The following is an 18,142-nucleotide window of genomic DNA, read 5'->3' as shown; positions in this document are numbered from 1 at the left end:
AAGCATATAGCAAAAGCAAAGTGGTCATAATGGGAGATTTTAATTTTCAGAGACTGGGAGAAGCAGAACAGCACAGGTCATGAAGGCAGCGACTTTCTAGAGTGTATTCGGGACAGTTTTCTCGAACAATATGTTTTAGAACCAACAAGGTAACTGGTCGTACCAGACTTGGTAATGAGTAATGAGCCAGTTAGGTAACAATCTGACGGTAAGGGAGCATCTTGCAAACAGTGACCATAATATGATTGAATCTGATATTAAGTTTGAGAGGGAGAATTACAAGGTTCAAATTTAAGTAAGGCAAACTCCAGAGGGTTGAGACCTAAATTGACCACAGTAACCTGGGCTGAACTGTTAACAGATAAACAGTGTGAAGTATTCAAAGAAGTATTTGGTACAATACAAAACCAGTACATATCCCTTTTTAAAAAAAAAAATCAAAAAAACCACTCGGGCCGTTAAGCAACCATGGTCAATGAATGAGGTACGATACAGTTTCACGCTAAAACCAAGGCTTGCACAAGTGAAAGTGAAGTTGCAATCCAGCAGACTGGGTGAGCTCGGAAAGCAACAAGTGGTTACAAAGAAAGTAATGTGAAAAAAGGAGTATGAAAAAAACCTTGCAAAGGAGATCAAAGCTAACAATAAAAGTTTCTATAAATATATTGAGATGGTGGTAAATGGGAATGTGGGCCCATTAAAGACAGATGTAGGCAAGACTATAATAAGAACATAAGAAATAGGAGCAGGAGTAGGCCAATCGGCCCCTCGAGCCTGCTCCACCATTCAGTAAGATCATGGCTGATCTGATCCTAACCTCAAATCTTCTATCACTCTGCATCCACCCAAACCCATGTGATCTCCCGGGAGAGGCGAAAAACCAGATAAAGACCCAATGGCCAATTTGGGAGAAAAAAATCTGGGAAATTCCTCTCCGACCCATCTAGGCGATCGAAATTCTTCCAGGAGATCACTCTGTCCCTATATTTTCTACAGTACTTACCTTCTGTAAAGGCGATCTCCACCTCAGCCAGGAACAGGAATAAAACCATGTCCTGAAATCTAACACAGAATTAGAACACAGTAGGAGCAGAACCAGGCTACACGGCCCCTGGGCCCACTCCACTACCCACAGGGCCATGACCATTCCGAACCTAGACTCATGTCCAATTTCCTGCCCGCTCCCCGTAACCCTTAATTCCCTTTTACTTCTAGGAAACTATCTATTTCTGTTTTAAATTTATTTAATGATGTAGTTTCCACAGCTTTCTGGGGCAGCAAATTCCACAAACCTACCACCCTCTGAGTGAAGAAGTTTCTCCTCATCTCAGTTTTGAAAGAGCAGCCCCTTATTTTAAGATTATGCCCCCTAGTTCTAGTTTCACCCATCATCGGGAACATCCTCACCACATCCACCCGATCAAGCCCCTTCACAATCTTATATGTTTCAATAAGATCGCCTCTCATTCTTCTGAACTCCAATGAGTAGAGTCCCAATCTACTGAACCTCTCCTCGTATGACCACCCCCTCATCCCCGGGATTAACCGAGTGAACCTTCTTTGTACTGACTCGAGAGCAAGTATGTCTTTTCTTAAGTATGGACACCAAAACTGTATGCAGTATTCCAGGTGCGGTCTCACCAATACCTTGTACAACTGCAGCAATACCTCCCTGTTTTTATATTCCATCCCCCTAGCAATAAAAGCCAACATTCCATTGGCCTTCTTGATCACTTGCTGCACCTGCATACTAACTTTTTGAGTTTCGTGCACCAGGACCCCCAGATCCCTTTGTACTACAGTACTTTCCAGTTTCCTGCCATTAAGGTAATAACTTGCTCTATGATTTTTCCTGCCAAAGTGCATAACCTCACACTTTCCAGTATTGTATTCCATCTGCCAAATCTCTGCCCACTTACTTAACCTGTCTATGTCCCTTTGCAGGTTTTTTATGTCCTCCTCACTCACTACTTTCCGTCCCATCTTTGTATCATCTGCAAACTTTGATATGTTACACTCGGTCCCCTCCTCCAAATCGTTAATATAGATTGTAAAGAGTTGGGGACCCAGCACTGACCCCTGCGGAACACCACTAGTTACTGGTTGCCAATCTGAGAACGAACCATTTATCCCAACTCTCTGCTTTCTGTTAGAGAGCCAATCCTCCACCCACGCCAGAATATTACCCCCAATCCCGTGATTTTTTATCTTGAGCAATAATCTTTTGTGTGGCACCTTGTCAAATGCCTTTTGGAAGTCTAAATACACTACGTCCACTGGTTCCCCTTTATCCACCCTGTATGTTACTTCCTCAAAAAAACTCCAGCAAATTTGTCAAACATGACTTCCCCTTCATGAAACCATGCTGAGTTTGTCCTATTAAATTATGTTTATCCAAATGTCCCGTTACTGTCTCCTTAATAATGGACTCCAACATTTTACCAACCACAAATGTTAGGCTAACAGGTCTATAGTTTCCAGCCTTCTGCCTACTACCCTTTTTAAATAAGGGTGTTACATTAGCAGTTTTCCAATCTGCCGGGACCTTTGCTGAGTCCAGTGAGTTTTGGAAAATTATTACCAATGCATCCACAATCCCTACCGCTACTTCCCTCAAGACCCTAGGATGCAAGCCATCAGGTCCAGGGGATTTATCCGCCTTGAGTCCCATTATTTTACCAAGTACCACTTCCTTAGTGATTTTAATCGTATTTAGTTCCTCCCCCCTAGAGCCCCCTGTTTGTCCAGTGTTGGGATATTCTTAGTGTCCTCTACTGTAAAGACTGATACAAAATAATTGTTCAGTGTTTTTGCCATCTCCATGTTTCCCACCATTAATTTCCCGGTCTCATCCTCTAAGGGACCAACATTTACTTTAGCCACCCTTTTTCTTTTTATATAACTATAAAAACTTTTACTGTCTGTTTTTATACTTTTTGCTAATTTACTTTCATAATTTATCTTCCCTTTCTTAATCAATCTTTTAGTTATTTTTTGCTGTCTTTTAAAGACTTCCCAATCTTCCATCCTCCCACTAGATTTGGCTACCTTATATGCCCTTTTTAGTCGGATACTATCCTTAATTACTTTACTTAGCCACGGATGGCTATCTTTTCTTTTACACTCTTTTTTTCCTCAGTGGAATATATTTTTTTGGAAGTTGTAAAATAACTCCTTAAATGTACACCACTGATCATGTACCGTCTTACCCTTTAATCTATTTTCCCAGTCCACTCTAATCAATTCCGCTCTCATACCTTCATAGTCTCCTTTATTCAAGCTCAGCACGCTTGTTTGAGATCCAACCTTCTCACCCTCTAATTGAATATGGAACTCAACCATGTTATGGTCACTCATTCCAAGGGGATCCTTTATTAGGACATTTTTAATTAATCCTGTCTCATTATACAGGACCAAATCTAAGGTTGCTTGCCCCCTGGTCGGTTCAGTTACATACTGCTCAAGAAACCCATCCCTAATACACTCAATGAACTCATCCTCAAGGCTGCTCTGCCCAATTTGATTTGTCCAGTTATGATAATTAAAATTCCCCATAATTATAGCTGTTCCCTTATTACAAGCCTCAACTATTTCCTGATTAATACTCCGTCCAACAGAGTTGCAACTGTTCGGAGGCCTATAGACTACACCCACTAGTTTTTTTCCCCTTATTATTCCTTATCTCCACCCAAACTGTTTCACTATCCTGCTCCTTTGACCCAATATCATTTCTCTATTATAGTGATTCCTTCCTTTATTAACATAGCCACCCCACCTCCTCTCCCTTCCTGCCTGTCCTTTCTGATTGTTAAATAACCTGGTATGTTTAATTCCCAGTCATGGTCACCCTGCAGCCATGTTTCTGTAATGGCCACAAGATCATACCCATATGTCGTTATTTGTGCCGTTAACTCATTCATTTTGTTACGAATGCTACGTGCATTCAGATAAAGAACTTTCAAATATGTTTTGTAACACTTAGTTCCTGTTTTTTCCCTTTTTAGTACTTTATACTTTTTGCTCCATACCTTCTGTCCCTTCCTGACATGTTTTTTAATTCCCCCACTGCTACCTAAGTCTATGACCTTCTCTGTTGTCATTTCTATTATTTGCTCTCTAGAAACCTCCCCCCCACGAATTAGTTTAAAGCTCTCTCTACATAATGAACGAAAAGGAAATGGCAGACTTGTTAAATGAGTTCTTTGTATCCATCTTCACAGTGGAGGAAGAGGAGAGATTACCAGTGGTGCAAGGACCCTAAAAATAAAGCAAGGGCAGGAATTTAGTGGATTTAATACAAGCTTTAAAAAAATAAAAAAAATAAAAAAAAATGGTAATGGAGAAAATGATGGAATTTAAGATTGGCAAATCTCCAGGACCTGCTGGTTTCCACCCCAGGGGATTAAAGAAATGGGTGAGGAAATCTCCAGGACCTGCTGGTTTCCACCCCAGGGGGTTAAAGAAATGGGTGAGGAAATCTCCAGGATCTGCTGGTTTCCACCCCAGGTGATTAAAAGAAATGGGTGAGGAAATTGCAGATGCGCCAATCCTAATCTTCCAAAACACTCTTGTTTTGGGAATTGTGCTGTTGGATTGGAAAATTGCAAATGTCACTCCATTATTTAAGAATGGAGGGAGAGAGAAACCAGGTAATTAGACCTGTCGGTCTAACCTTAGTTGTGGGAAAGTTACTGGAATCTGTCATCGGAGACAGATTGACTGAGCACTTTGACAAGTCTGAGCTGATCAGAGAGATTGATCTGTGAAGGACAGTTCATATCTGACTAATCTAGTTAAGTTTTTTTTGAGGAGGTCACTAAGATGGTGAATAGGGGAGGGTCTATGGATGTTGTCTATATGGACTTCCATAAGAACATAAGAAATAGGAGCAGGAGTAGGCCATACGACCCCTCAAGCCTGCTCTGCCATTCAAGAAGATCATGGCTGAACTTCTACATCAGCTCCACTTTCCCGCCCTATCCCCATATCCCTTGATTCCTTTAGTGCCCAAAAATCTATCGCTCCGAGTCTGAAATGCACTCACTGACTGGGCATCCACAACCCTATGGGGGTAGAGAATTCCGAAGATTCACAACCCTCTGAGTGAAGAAATTTCTCCTGATCTCCGTCCCAAATGGCCGACCCCTTATCCTGAGACTGTGACCTCTAGTTCTAGGCTCTAGCCAGGGGAAACAGCCTCTCGGCATCTTCCAGAAGGCATTTGATATTTCACACAAGAGACTATTATAAATTGATTAGGATGTAGGAGAGAGAGAGTAGGGATAAAAGGAACATTCTCTGATTATCAGGATGTGACGAGTGTTGTTCCCCAGGGATCTGTACTGGGGCCTCAGCTTTCACCATTTATCAATGACTTGGCTGAAGGAATAGAGAGTTATATATCCAAGTTTGCAGATGATACTAAGTTAGGAGGCACAGTAAGTTGTGTAGAAGGGAGCAGGAAGTTACAAAGGGACATACAGACTAAGTGAGTGGGCAAAATTGTGGCAAATGGAGTTTAATGTTGGGAAATTTGAGGTCATCCACTTTGGATCCAAAGAAAGATAAATTGGAATATTTTCTAAATGGTGAGAAATTAGGAACTATGGAGGAGGAAAGAGATTTGGGTCTCCATGTACACAAATCACAAAAGTAGTGAGCAGGTACAAAAAGTAATCAGACAGGCTGGATCTCCGATATAACCATCAAGATTGCCTTTACCAGCTCCTCCCTGAATCCTGTACTGTTCTATTGTATGTTAACTGGTGCCCAGTACTCACTTCTGTTCCATTTTTGCCCTTAGCTCACACCAGTGGACAACAGCTCTCACTCTGATTACAGCAGCGAGCCAGCGCTGTACTTCTGACCTGAAGGAGGCGGGATCTGGGAATGGTAACTGAGCGCGCCAACGTTTGGGACTGGCTTGCCAGGAAGTCCTGGAATGGTGAAATCCGGCTACGTGCCATCTGAGACGTGGCCAGACGTCCTTTAAAAAGCCCACCCCCCTCACTGCAGACAGTTTGCAGGCCATATCCCAGGACTGAGGTTCCCCTCGAGGGCAATTCAATCTTTAGTTCCTGCACGTCCTGTTGGATTTCTCCCATGCCTCTGAGGAGACCAGTCTCCAGACTACATGTGAGGCCCACACAGCATGTTGTGTGGCAGCTTTGAGGTTCAGAGACCAGTTGCCTGCACACTGAGTTTGCTATGTTTGCACTTGCTCTCTAAGGGCTGTGCCCTATATTTCTAAATCATTCCTGAACACTGCCAGATCACGGACACTGAAGCCCGTACACAGACGACATTGACGATTCAATTCCTCACAAGCTAATTTTTACCTTGTGCTTTGTGGCCTTGGCCACCTTTATCCTTAAGAGTATTGGGCCTGCATTAGGGCCAGACCCTAGGCCGTGTTTTCAGGATTGACTGTTCCACTTGCATTCCCATTTACAATGTCGTGCATTGGGTCCTGGATATACGTACTGTACTGTTAAATGATTGTGTGTTATTTCCACTGTGCCACAGTTTTCACCGGTGGTGGTCCTGGTCACAGGGTGTCCCCAGGACTGTAGCCGTTTCCATTTTCTGTGCTGATTTCCTGTTTCTTTAATGTTGTAGTTAGATATCTCGGCACTCTGACTTCTGAGGGCCTCCTGGTGAGGCCGAGCTAAGTGGAGGGCTGTCTGCGTGAGCTCTGGGAATGCTAAACTCCTTCCAGAGTTCGAAGGCAGGAGTTTGTTGGAATGTCTTTGTGAAATGTATTTAGTGCCATGTATTCGTTGGGCAGCTAGGACTGTGGGAGGGAGTTCCTCAATCTGGAAGGGCGAGAGTGAGTGGAGTTGGGTTTATGTGCGTGCAGCACGCAGTTACACTGGAGTGAAAGCTTGGTGGTGCCTCGGGCTGAGACTGGCGAATGTTAAACTTTCACCTGGTTTCAAATTGCCAGTGACTGAGTACAAAGTTTTGTCCTTGTGCAGCCACTTGGCCTGAACACACATTCTGCACAAAGGGCCACAGATCTGTACTGTTGCCTGTAGATGGAACATTGACACAAACTCTGAGAGATGGATGCTAATGACATGGGGAGTGTTGGAATTAAAGCAGAAATAATTTCTAGGGTTTTACCAGAGTTTGATGTTAACAGCCATACACATTTGCCATCTGATTAGGATCTGGACCTTATTCCTGCTCATGTACCTTGACTTCATTATTAGTATAGGCACTAAATTGGATTCCCAGATCCTAACAGGAAGGTCCCTGGTTAATCAGAATGACTGGGACCCTGAAATTCTGCTGTAACCCTTGTCTACTCGGACCATGCCTATGTAACTGGGGACCGTGCACAGAACATTCCCCTTTAGGCTCTAGCGGGGAGTACAGCAATCCAAGCGTTGGCTTGGAGGCTGCTCTTCTGCGACTGAGCTCAAGTGTGGCAGAGCTGGGAAGCAGTTAGTGCCAATACTAACGCCGATCCAGCACTGCCTGTTGGATTTACTGGGTGCAATCTAGACAGAACAATGAATGATTCACTCTAATCTCACCCCAAGGCACCATACGTACTGGCTGAATTGTGTACAGAAAGTCATTGTGTTTGGATTTTACATTAGCTCTGAATTGGGGAGGGGGACAGAAGTAGGTTTAAAGATGTAGACTTAGGTTTGCATGGATGCATTGTTTGCTGTGTCAGTTTCCCGATTGTTAACAAGTGGAAATGTTCTTTACCCTGTGGTGGCAACTGAATCGCACAGATAATGAGCTGTGACTGACTGACCCACAGAAACTGACGGCAGCAGAACACTCCTCACTCGGTCAATGTGTCTTTTGTTCCGAGAGGAAGTAAAGTTTTGTAATAGATGAGCCCGTTATTCTTACTGTTATAAAATAAACAGAAAATTGTGTTAGATCAGGAAAGAGAAATAGAGCATTGAACGTGTAGGGAGAAATGCCTCAGCCAATAAATCAATTCCTCCTACTCCAGTAAAATAGAATCAAAAACACAATTTGTAATCGGATCGGCCTGGATTGTGTCTGGCTGCAATTTGATGGGTTTGTTACCTCAGAAATGTCTCCCTTTGAACCCTTTATTCATGTTGGAATAGAAACCTGTAGACATGACACGGCAGGTTAGCACACGCTCCTTTCACTGGCTTTAAATCCTGACCAGTCTTGTTGGCTGTAAATTTTAATGATTTTCAAGAGGTCTCTGCCCAGTTTGCTGTGGGCATAAGTTCACAATACAAAAGCACTTGTATTTTATCCAGAGTTAGGGAATTATCTCCAGAGATATGATAAAGGGTGGCGGGTGAGAGCAATGAAATCATCCTGTTTCTGCAGTTGGGGGGAGGAGGGGGACACTATTCTAAAGTTAGGTTGAAGCACTTGAGCCAATGTCATACTTGCACATAAACCATCAAGGTGTGCTTGTAATTATTTTACCCTACTGACCTGCATCTAGGCTGTACTGTGATGGTCGTTGGTGATCCCAGCCAGACATGTAGATGTCTGGCCAGATGTTGCCCACCACCGCCCCCCCGGCCTCTGAGTGTTGCTGTTCAGCAGTCGGTTTAGTGATGATGCAGTAGAGATAATAAGGAATAAACTGTGATCACCCTCAGGCTCCAGCACTGTGCAGTAGGGTTCACACTGCACAGAGCTAAATGTGCTACTGATGGACTGCTCGGAGTAAATACCCCTCTACATGGAGAGGGCTACAGTATCTCAACGTCCTTTAGAATCTCTGAAGGGAATTAACTATTCACTACACTTAATCAACACTCCATATTGCACACTCCAACTACCTTCAGAGACGGAGTAACCGTGTTCTTGGAGGAGAATATTGCAGCCCTTTTATTCATGGCTGCAACACTTGTGAATCGCGTCTTCCGTGACTATCGACACGAACCAATCTGCATGATATCAACAGTAAGGGGCAGGGTTAGGGTTAGCAGATACCGGCCTTGTTTTGAAAATGCAAGGCGGTGCATCAGCGGAAGAGCGGATTCCAGACGAGGGAAATATTTAATAAAATTGCATATGCACTATAGAATTTTGCACTTAGAAGCGGTTGAACTGAAAGGAAAAATCTGAAACTTGCCAGCGTCCAGTCACAGCCAAATGTATTGCTCTTTTAGCAACATTCACCTTTGTTGGAAATCCTAGAAATGGACATTGTCAAAAAAAACAACCTCCGATAGCTATGGACACAGCAGTGCTTCAGCTGGAGAATCTCCTTCTGTATAGTGATACCCGATGCTGATTTTGATAGAATTTTCTTACTTTTGGTTGTAGATGTAATGACTGTATAATTCATAATGGTTTAACATTTTCACAGATGCGATCAACTGTTGATTTAAAAAAAATAAATAAAAGATACACTGGCAATAAGTTGTTTTTATGTCATAGAGTCAGAGTTATACAGCACAGAAATTCGGCCCTTCGGCCCTTCGTGTCTGCGCCGTCCATCAAGCCGTCTATTCTAATCCCATTTTCCAGCACTTGGTCCGTAGCCTTGTATGCTATGGCATTTCAAGTGCTCATCCAAATGCTTCTTGAATGTTGTGAGGGTTCCTGCCTCTACCACCCTTTCAGGCAGTGAGTTCCAGATTCCAACCACCCTCTGGGTGGAAAAAGTTCTTCCTCAAATCCCCTCTAAACCTCCTGCCCCTTACCTTGAAACTATGCCCCCTTGTTATTGACCCCTCTACTAAGGGGAAAAGTTCCTTTCTATCTACCCTATCTATGCCCCTCATAATTTTGTACACCTCAATCAGGTCCACCCTCAGCCTTCTCTGCTCCAAGGAAAACAACCCCAGCCTGTCCAGTCTTCATAGCTGAAGCGCTCCAGCCCAGGTAACATCCTGGTGAATCTCCTCTGCACCCTCTCCAAAGCAATCACATCCTTCCTATAGTGTGGCGACCAGAACTGCACACAGTATTCCAGCTGTGGCCTAACCAGCGTTTTGTACAGCTTCATTATAACCTCCCTGCTCTTATATTCTATGCCTCGGCTAATGAAGGCAAGTATCCCATATGCCTTTTTAACCACCTTATCCACCTGTTCTGCTGCCTTCAGGGATCTATGTACATGCACACCAAGGATCCTCTGTCCTTCCATTCATTGTGTATTCCCTTGCCTTGGTAGTCCCTCCAAAATGCATCACCTCTCACTTTTTTCAGGGTTAAATTCCATTAGCCACTGTTCCGCCCATCTGACCAACCTATCTATATCGTCCTGCAGACTGAGGCTACCCTCCTCGCTATTTACCACCCCACCAATTGAGAAGAGAGATCTAATAAATCTCCTCTACATTGGGGAGACCAAACGCAGATTGGGCGACCGCTTTGCAGAACACCTCTGTTCAGTCCGTAAGGGTGACCCTGAGCTTCCGGTCGCCTGTCACTTTAATTCACCGCTCCACTCCCACTCTGATCTCTCTGTCCGCGGCCTATTACATTGTTCCAATGAAGCTCAACGTAAGCTCGAGGAACAGCGCCTCATCTTCCGATTAGGCACATTACAGCCTGCCGGACTCTCTCGAGTTCAACAATTTCAGATCATAATCCCTGCCCCCATTTTTCATGCTGTATGATTTTGCCATTCCCATTTGCAACATTTTCAGTGTTTTTTCAATTCCTCCTTCCCCTCCAAACCACCCCCCCCCACCCGTCTCTGCACCTGCTTAATATCTGTTACACTTCCAGCTTTTTCCAGTTCTGACAAAGGGTCCCAGACCTGAAACGTTAACTCTGTTTCTCTCCACGGATGCTGCCTGGCCGCCTGAGTATTTCCAGCATTTTGTGTTATTTCTAATAAATCACAATTTATTTTACGTATTATAGATAGAAACGAGACCATTCGGCCCCTTGAGTCTGTTCCGCCATTCAATTAGATCATGGCTGATCTGTATCTTGACTCCATTTACCCGCTTTGGTTCCATAGCTCTTAATGCCCTTACCTAACAAAAATCTATCAATCTCAGTTTTGAGTTGACCCCCAGCCTCAACAGCTTTTTGGGGGAGAGAGTTCCAGATTTCCACCACCCTTTGTGTGAAGAAGTGCTTCCTGACATCACCCCTCAACGGTCTAGCTCTAATTTTAAGATTATGCCCCCTTGTTGTGAACTCCCCCACCAGGGGAAATAGTTTCTCTACCCTATCAAATCCATTAATTATTTAAAACTCTTTAGATATATTTAACTATGTGGGTGCACTGGTCTATTTACTAGTATATTAAAACGAGTGAACCTGTTTAGCATGCATGTAGCCCTGTGTTGCAGCTTCCCCAGGTTGGCACCTCATTTTTGGGTATGCCTGGTGCTGCTCCTGGCATGCTCTTCTGCACTCCTCATTTGAACCAGGGTGGGTTGGTCCCCTGGCTTGATGGTAATGATAGTGAGGGATATGCCAGGCCATGAGGTTACAGATTGTGGTGGAATACAATTCTGCTGCTGCTGATGGCCCACAACACCTCATGGATGCCCAGTTTTGAGCGAGATCTGGTCTGAATCTATCCCATTTAGCATAGTGGTAGTGCCACACAACACGATGGAGGGTGTCCTCAGTGTGAAGACGGGACTTCGTCTCCACAATGACTGTGCAGTGGTCACTGCTGCCAATGTTGTCATGTTAGTTCTCCCACAGACCCAGTCTTCTGACTGTCCTTCAGGACTTGGCCAGCTTGGTCAGTAGTGGTGCTACTGAGCCACTCTTGGTGATGGACTTTGCAATCCCCCCACCAGAGTACATTCTGTGCCCTTGCTACCCTCCGTGCTTCTTCCAAGCGGTGGAGTACTGATTCATCAGCTGAGGGAGGGCAGTAGGTTTCCTTGCCTATGCTTGACCTGAAGCCATGAGACTTCATGGGGGCTGGAGTCAATGTTGAGGACTCCCAGGGCCACTCCCTCCTGACTGTATACCACTGTGCCGCCACCTCTGGTGGGTCTGGCCTACCACTGGGACAAGACATACCCAGGGATGCTGATGGAGGAGTCTGGGACATTGGCTGAAAGGTATGATTCTGTGAGTATGACTGTCAGGCTGTTGCTTTGCTAGTCTGTGGGACAGCTCTCCCAATTTTGGCACAAGTCCCCAGATGTTAGTAGGGTCGACTGGGCTGGGTGTGTCTTTGTCGTGTCCGAAGCTGGTTCCTAGGTTGATGCCAGGTGGTCTGTCCTGTTTCTCGTAGCAGTTTGTTACAACTGAGTGGTTTGCTAGACCATTTCAGAGGGCAGTTAAGAGTCAACCACATTGCTGTGAGTCTGGAGTCACATATAGGCCAGACCGGGTAAGGACGGTAGATTTCCTTCCCTAAAGGACATTAGTGAACGAGATGGGTTTTTATGACAATGATAGTTTCAAGGTCCCCATTACTGATACTAGCTTTTTATTCCATATTTTTTTAATTAACAATTTAAATTCCCTAGCTGCCATGGTGGGATTTGAACTCATGTATCTGGATTACTAGTCCAGTAACATAACCACTCTGCTACCGGTCCTGGAAGCAGCATGCTATAGACAGAGCATAGCGATCCCACAATCTATGAATTAACAGTCCTGCCACATCCAGTCGTGAATGGTGGTGGACAATTAACAGGTGGAGGAGGCTCCATGAACATCCCCTTCCTCAATGATGGTAGAGCCCAGCACACGAGTGCAAAAGACGAGGCTGAAGCGTTTGCCAGAAGGGCAGAGTGGATGATCCATCTCTACCTCCTGCTGAGATCACCACCACCTTCAGCCAATTCGATTCACTCCACGTGATAAAGAAACGGCCGAGCGCAATGGATATAGAAAAGGTTAGGGGCTCTGACACCATCCTGGCTGTCTTGTGCTTGGCCTCTAGCCAAGCTGTTCCAGTATAGCTATAACACTGCCATCTACCTGACAATGTGGAAAACTGCCCAGGTATGTCCTTTCCACAAAAGCAGGACAAATCCAATCTGGCCAATTATCACCCCATCAGTCTACTCTTACTCATCAGACAAGTGATGGACGGTGTCGTCGACAATGCTATCACACGGTACTTACCAATAACCTACTCACTGATGCTCAGTTTGGGTTCTGTCAGGACCACTCTGCTCCAGATCTCATTACAGCCTTAGTCCAAACATGGATAAAAGAGCTGAATTCCAGAGGTGAGTGACTGCCCTTGACATCAAGGCAGCATTTGCCCGAGTGTGGCATCAAGGAGCCCAAGTAAAATTGTAGTCAATGGAAATCGGGGGAAAACACTCCACTGGCTGGAGTCATACCTAGCACAAAGGAAGATGGTTGCGGTGGTTGGAGGTCAATCATCTTGGCCCCAGGACATCGCTGCAGGAGTTCCTCAGGGCAGTGCCCTAGACCCAACCACCTTCAGCAGCTGCTTCAATGATATTCCCTCCATCATAAGGTCAGGAGTGGGGATGTTAGCTGATAATTGCAGTGTTTAGTTCCATTCACAACTCCTCAGATAATGAAGCAGTTCATGCCCACATGCAGCAAGACCTGGATGACATTCAGGTTTGGGCTGATAAGTGGCAAGTAACATTTGTGCCAGGCAATGACCATCTCCAACAAGTGAGTGTCTAACCACTACCCCATGACATTCAACAGCATTAACATTGTTGAATCCCCCACCATCAACATCCTGCTTTGGGTGGGGGGGTGGGGTGGGTCACCATTGACCAGAAACTTAACTGGACCAACCACAGAAATACTGTGGCAACAAGAGCGGGTCAGAGGCTGGGTATTCTGCAGTGAGTTTTTTACCTCCCGACTCCCCAAAGCCTTTCCACCATCTACAGGGCAGGAGTGTGATGGATGAGTGCAGCTCCAACAACACTCGAAGCTCGACACCAGCCAAGACAAAGCAGCTCACTTGATTAGCACCCCATCCACCACCTTAAATATTAACCCCCTCCACCACTGGCGCACCATGGCTGCAGTGTGTACCATCTACAAGATGCACTGCAGCAGCTTCTTCGACAGCACCTCCCAAAGCCGCGACCTCTACCACCTAGAAGGACGAGGGCAGCAGGTGCATGGGAACACCGCCACCTGCAAGTTCCCCTCAAGTTACAAATTACCCTGACTTGGAAATATATTGCCGTTCATCATCGCTGGGTCAAAATCCTGAAACTCCCTCCTCAACAGCACTATGGGAGTAGCTTCACCATAAGGACTGCAACAGTTCAAGAAGGCAGCTCATCACCATCTTCTCCAGGCCAATTAGGGATGGGCAATAAATGCTGGCTTTGCCAGCAACACCCACATCCCAGGAACAAATAAAAAAAACTTGTGGACCCGCTGTGGCATTGCCCAGGTGCAAGGGGCCTGGGTGAAGATTAGATGTGCAGCTAAAAATGAGAAGGGAAGGGGGGGGGAAGACAGTGGTGGAAAGTTGAAAGAGACAAATGTAGATATGTTAAAAATCAGTCTCACAAAGTTCAAGAAATTATTCCAAAATTGAGAATTAACCGGTTGCAGGAGATGGGGATTCAAAGGTGTGGTCCTGAAACCCAAGTTAGTTTGAAATGAACAAGGATCTGCCACATCACCACCAACTGGGTAGAGGCCTGAATCGTGACAGTGCATTGGTTACAGGGGTAGATGGGGAATTGCCATTATAACTGATGACATAAAAGTATTACTCAAAAATCCCGACAACAGGGAGTTAACTTTTTGGAATAAGAAATGTGCACCTACACAAAACTTTTTATATATTAGACGATTTCCTGTGGCTCTGCTCATGGTGAGTGAAAACCAAGTGTGGGGGATAATTGGACCAGACAGAATTCAGTCACCCTTTTAAAGTTGTACATCGCTCCCTATGTTTCTGTTATAAATTCCCATGTAATCTTGTCACGCTGTAATTCCACCCTCCTGCCAGTGGTGCTGCTGCTGCAGCACATCTACTTGTGGGAGGGCATAATTACAGTATGACAAGTTTTTGATCGGCAGTTTACATTATAAGTGTGGATGTAGGAAGTTTACTTTACAAAAGTTCCTACATCCATATTTATAAATAGCGACAGGGAGTGTGCACATGTAAGATTTTTACTATAGACAGATGACACATCGGCATATGCAAATACCACTAAACATTACACTCTTCTAGAATCTTAAAATGCTGTGTTAAGTGGAGCCAGAAACTGATGAGCCCACGACAATTTGCAGAGTTCCCAGACTGAATAATTAAAACTCTGAATAATCCGAGGGTCTTTACTTAAGTTGATTCTGTGGCCTTAAAGTTATGCCTTAACAGCAGAATAATACAATTCGTTACATGGTATAACTCTTCTGTCCTTATAAAACAACGTATTAAGAATTACTGTTTGTGATACCACTGGAGATCTGCCAGTAAATCTCTGTACCACAAAGGAGGAGGAACACTCCCCAGTATCTTGTAACTGACAGTGCGGAATGTTTTTCACTCTTATAAGTGCACAGGAAATCTGATGGGCTGACTCGGGTGTCCAAACTTCATGTCGTCTCTGGAATAAGACCTCACCAGGCAGCTGGTACTCTTGGAGAATAAAATGAAAATAGTGCAGCGGTCTGATCCGAGAGACCAGGAGTACCAGAATAATCCGTGCCTGGTCGTTGGCAGAAGGGAAGACGATTATAGCAGTTGTGTATTTGCCCACTGACTAGCATCGTTGCAGGGATACAGACAAAATACAGAAGCTAGAGGCGATGGCTAATGCTAAATTGGGTGGGATAATGTCAGGCGAGCCATCATCACAGCTCTTGGCCTTGATCGGTGCAATAACAATGGCAGGTCAATGTGCTGGTCAGCTGCTGGCGTGTGCTCTTGACCAGATGGGTGAAAAAGCAGAACACCTTTATTGCAGACTGGTTGATCAATTTAAAGGGGGCCTTGATAATGGAGAAACAGGGCTCCGTGATGGGCTTGACTTTCCCCACTGCCAGCAGTTACCTGCCAGGTCTGCTGTGTTACTTTCAGAGTGGGCATTGGTAGTTGCTGATGGACCTTCCATCATAAAGTTGCCTATTATAGCTAGCGTGCTGCAGAAGTAAATTCAAGGCCCTTCTGTAATAGGGATGAACCTTTACTCATCATCCCTCAGGATGAGATGTTTACAGTGCAATATATGTAGATACTTATGCCCCAGGACCTCAGACTAGGACCCTCTTTGAACCAGTTCTGGATACCCTCGTTCATTAAGGACACGTGCCACAGAATGAGGAGGCCTGCCACCTAAAGCTCGGCGGTGCACTGTAAAAGTAAGCAGTAGTTGTCGAACTGGAAGGATGTTCTGATCACCCCATTCCATAAGGAGCGTGGAACACAGCCATCGTACCTGCATCAGGACCACATGGTCTGTGGCATCTCATTCAGACTGCTGGTTACTGGGTTATTATTGCGCAGATCATCCAGTAAGGGCAATAGGTCTGTCGTTGCTTGTGTCCGGTTTGTCAGTGTCTATGAAAACGGGCATGAATTTAACTGGTTTCCAGTCTATTGGTACCTCCCCAGTGGTTCATCATGATGATCAATGCCTCACAAATCTCATTCTGTCTCGCTTAGTATTTTGCAATACTATATAACCCTGGGGATAGATTTGTTTTCAGCCCTTTTGACCTGCCCAGGACTTCCATCTCATTTATATCAACATCAGTAAACTAAGCAAAATTATCAATAGGGCACATTTCTCACCTCATCCCTGAATTTTTTGTTCAAAATTTTATCTTGTGTTTATCCTCAGTTTCAGTCCCATTTGCATCTTTCATGGGTCCCCCTGTTCTTTTGTTACTGTAGTACTGAAAGAATTTACTTTTTCCACCTGCAGCTATGCTATTTTTTTCTTGGCCTCTCTTTGCTCTTCCGCTCACTATTTAAAAAAATGTTTTATTCGTTCATGTGGCTGTCACTGGCAAGGCCGGCATTTATCGCCCATTCCTAGTCGCCCTGTACGGTTTGATACAACTGAGGGAATTGCTGTGCCACTTCAGAGGGCCGTTAAGAATCAACCTCATTAGTGTGGGACTGGAGTCATATATAGGCCAGACCGGGTAAGGAGGAAAGGTTTCCTTCCCTTAAGAACATTAGTGAACCAGTTGGCTTTATCCGACAATGTGACAGCTTCATGGTCACTTTTACTGATACCAGCTTTTTAGTTCCAGATTTATTAAACTGAATTCAAATTCTTAAACTGCCATCGAGGTATTTGAACTCACGTTCTGTGGATTATTAGTCCAGACCTCTGGATTACTAATATAATTACTACACTCCTGTACCCCAGACATGTTTCTGCCAGCTCCTATATCCATTCCCCTACAGTATATTTAAGGGTGGTTAGTTTCTTTATCCATTTATTTGGTCTATACTTGCTGGTCTTGGCTATGTATTTCTCTTGCACATTCAGTATAATACCTTTAGAAGGCACTCCTCTACAGAAGTCCCCCTTCAAATAAATGTGTTTAAGCTATTGTCTCATTTCACTGAAATTGGTCCTTTTACAGTTATATATCTGGCCCCTGCTCATCAGTATTTCTGGCTCCCCAGCCATGTTAAACTTGATCACTGTGGTTGCAGTCCCCCAGGGGAGCGACAACTTCCATTTGTCTTTGTACATTGTCTGGGTCACTTACAAATACCAGTCGAAGATTGGCACTGCCTCCTGTGGCTTTCTTTAAGCATAGAGTCAAGAAGCAGTTGTGCATTAGTTACCAACTCGAACTCTAAATGGCTTGGATTTCCCAATTTATATTTCATTGATTGAATGCATTCACTAAAATAACTTCCTCGTTTCCACATCTTCATCTCATCTTCTTCCTATGTTCCGCTCGTCTGTAGCTACCTCTAGTGTCAACTTGGTCTTTGATTGCATTGAAGATGTCTAACCAGAGCAAATAGGAGAAAAAAAGCAGGTCGACACCATATCAGAACACTGCGCTGGCAAGGTGATCGGAGTCCTTGGTGTTAACCGGTTTTTCTTTTCCTCTATCAGTGTGTGTGTGTTTTCACTTCGCTTTGTTCTGTCGACAATATCTTCTCGTTTTAACAAAGGATCCACACCCTAAATGTGAACTTATCTGTTCTCTCCACAGATACTGCCTGACCAAAAATTATTTAGCAATTTTTGCTCGACTGCATGAATACCTTCCCAGCACAAATTACCAGTGAACAGACCAGGTC

The 18,142-nt window shown here is 44.5% G+C and overlaps 1 protein-coding gene across 1 annotated transcript in view; it reads left to right on the top strand.

Moving 5' to 3' along the window:
* Positions 1 to 9,384, top strand: part of tprn (taperin) — an 82,096-nt gene extending 72,712 nt beyond the window's left edge. Inside the window, exon 4 of the mRNA XM_085965933.1 lies at positions 5,804 to 9,384. Within this exon, the coding sequence (XP_085822059.1) occupies positions 5,804 to 5,866 (63 nt within the window). The 3' untranslated portion in view covers positions 5,867 to 9,384. The remainder of the gene's footprint in view (positions 1 to 5,803) is intronic.
* The last annotated feature ends 8,758 nt before the right edge of the window (positions 9,385 to 18,142 follow it).

Source organism: Somniosus microcephalus, chromosome 23 (assembly GCF_052327205.1).
Source record: "Somniosus microcephalus isolate GS21.2 chromosome 23, FLI_Smic_1.0, whole genome shotgun sequence".
NCBI lineage: Eukaryota > Metazoa > Chordata > Chondrichthyes > Squaliformes > Somniosidae > Somniosus > Somniosus microcephalus.
Note: the sequence above shows the minus strand (reverse complement) of the source record. Positions and strands in the feature narration are given on the sequence as shown.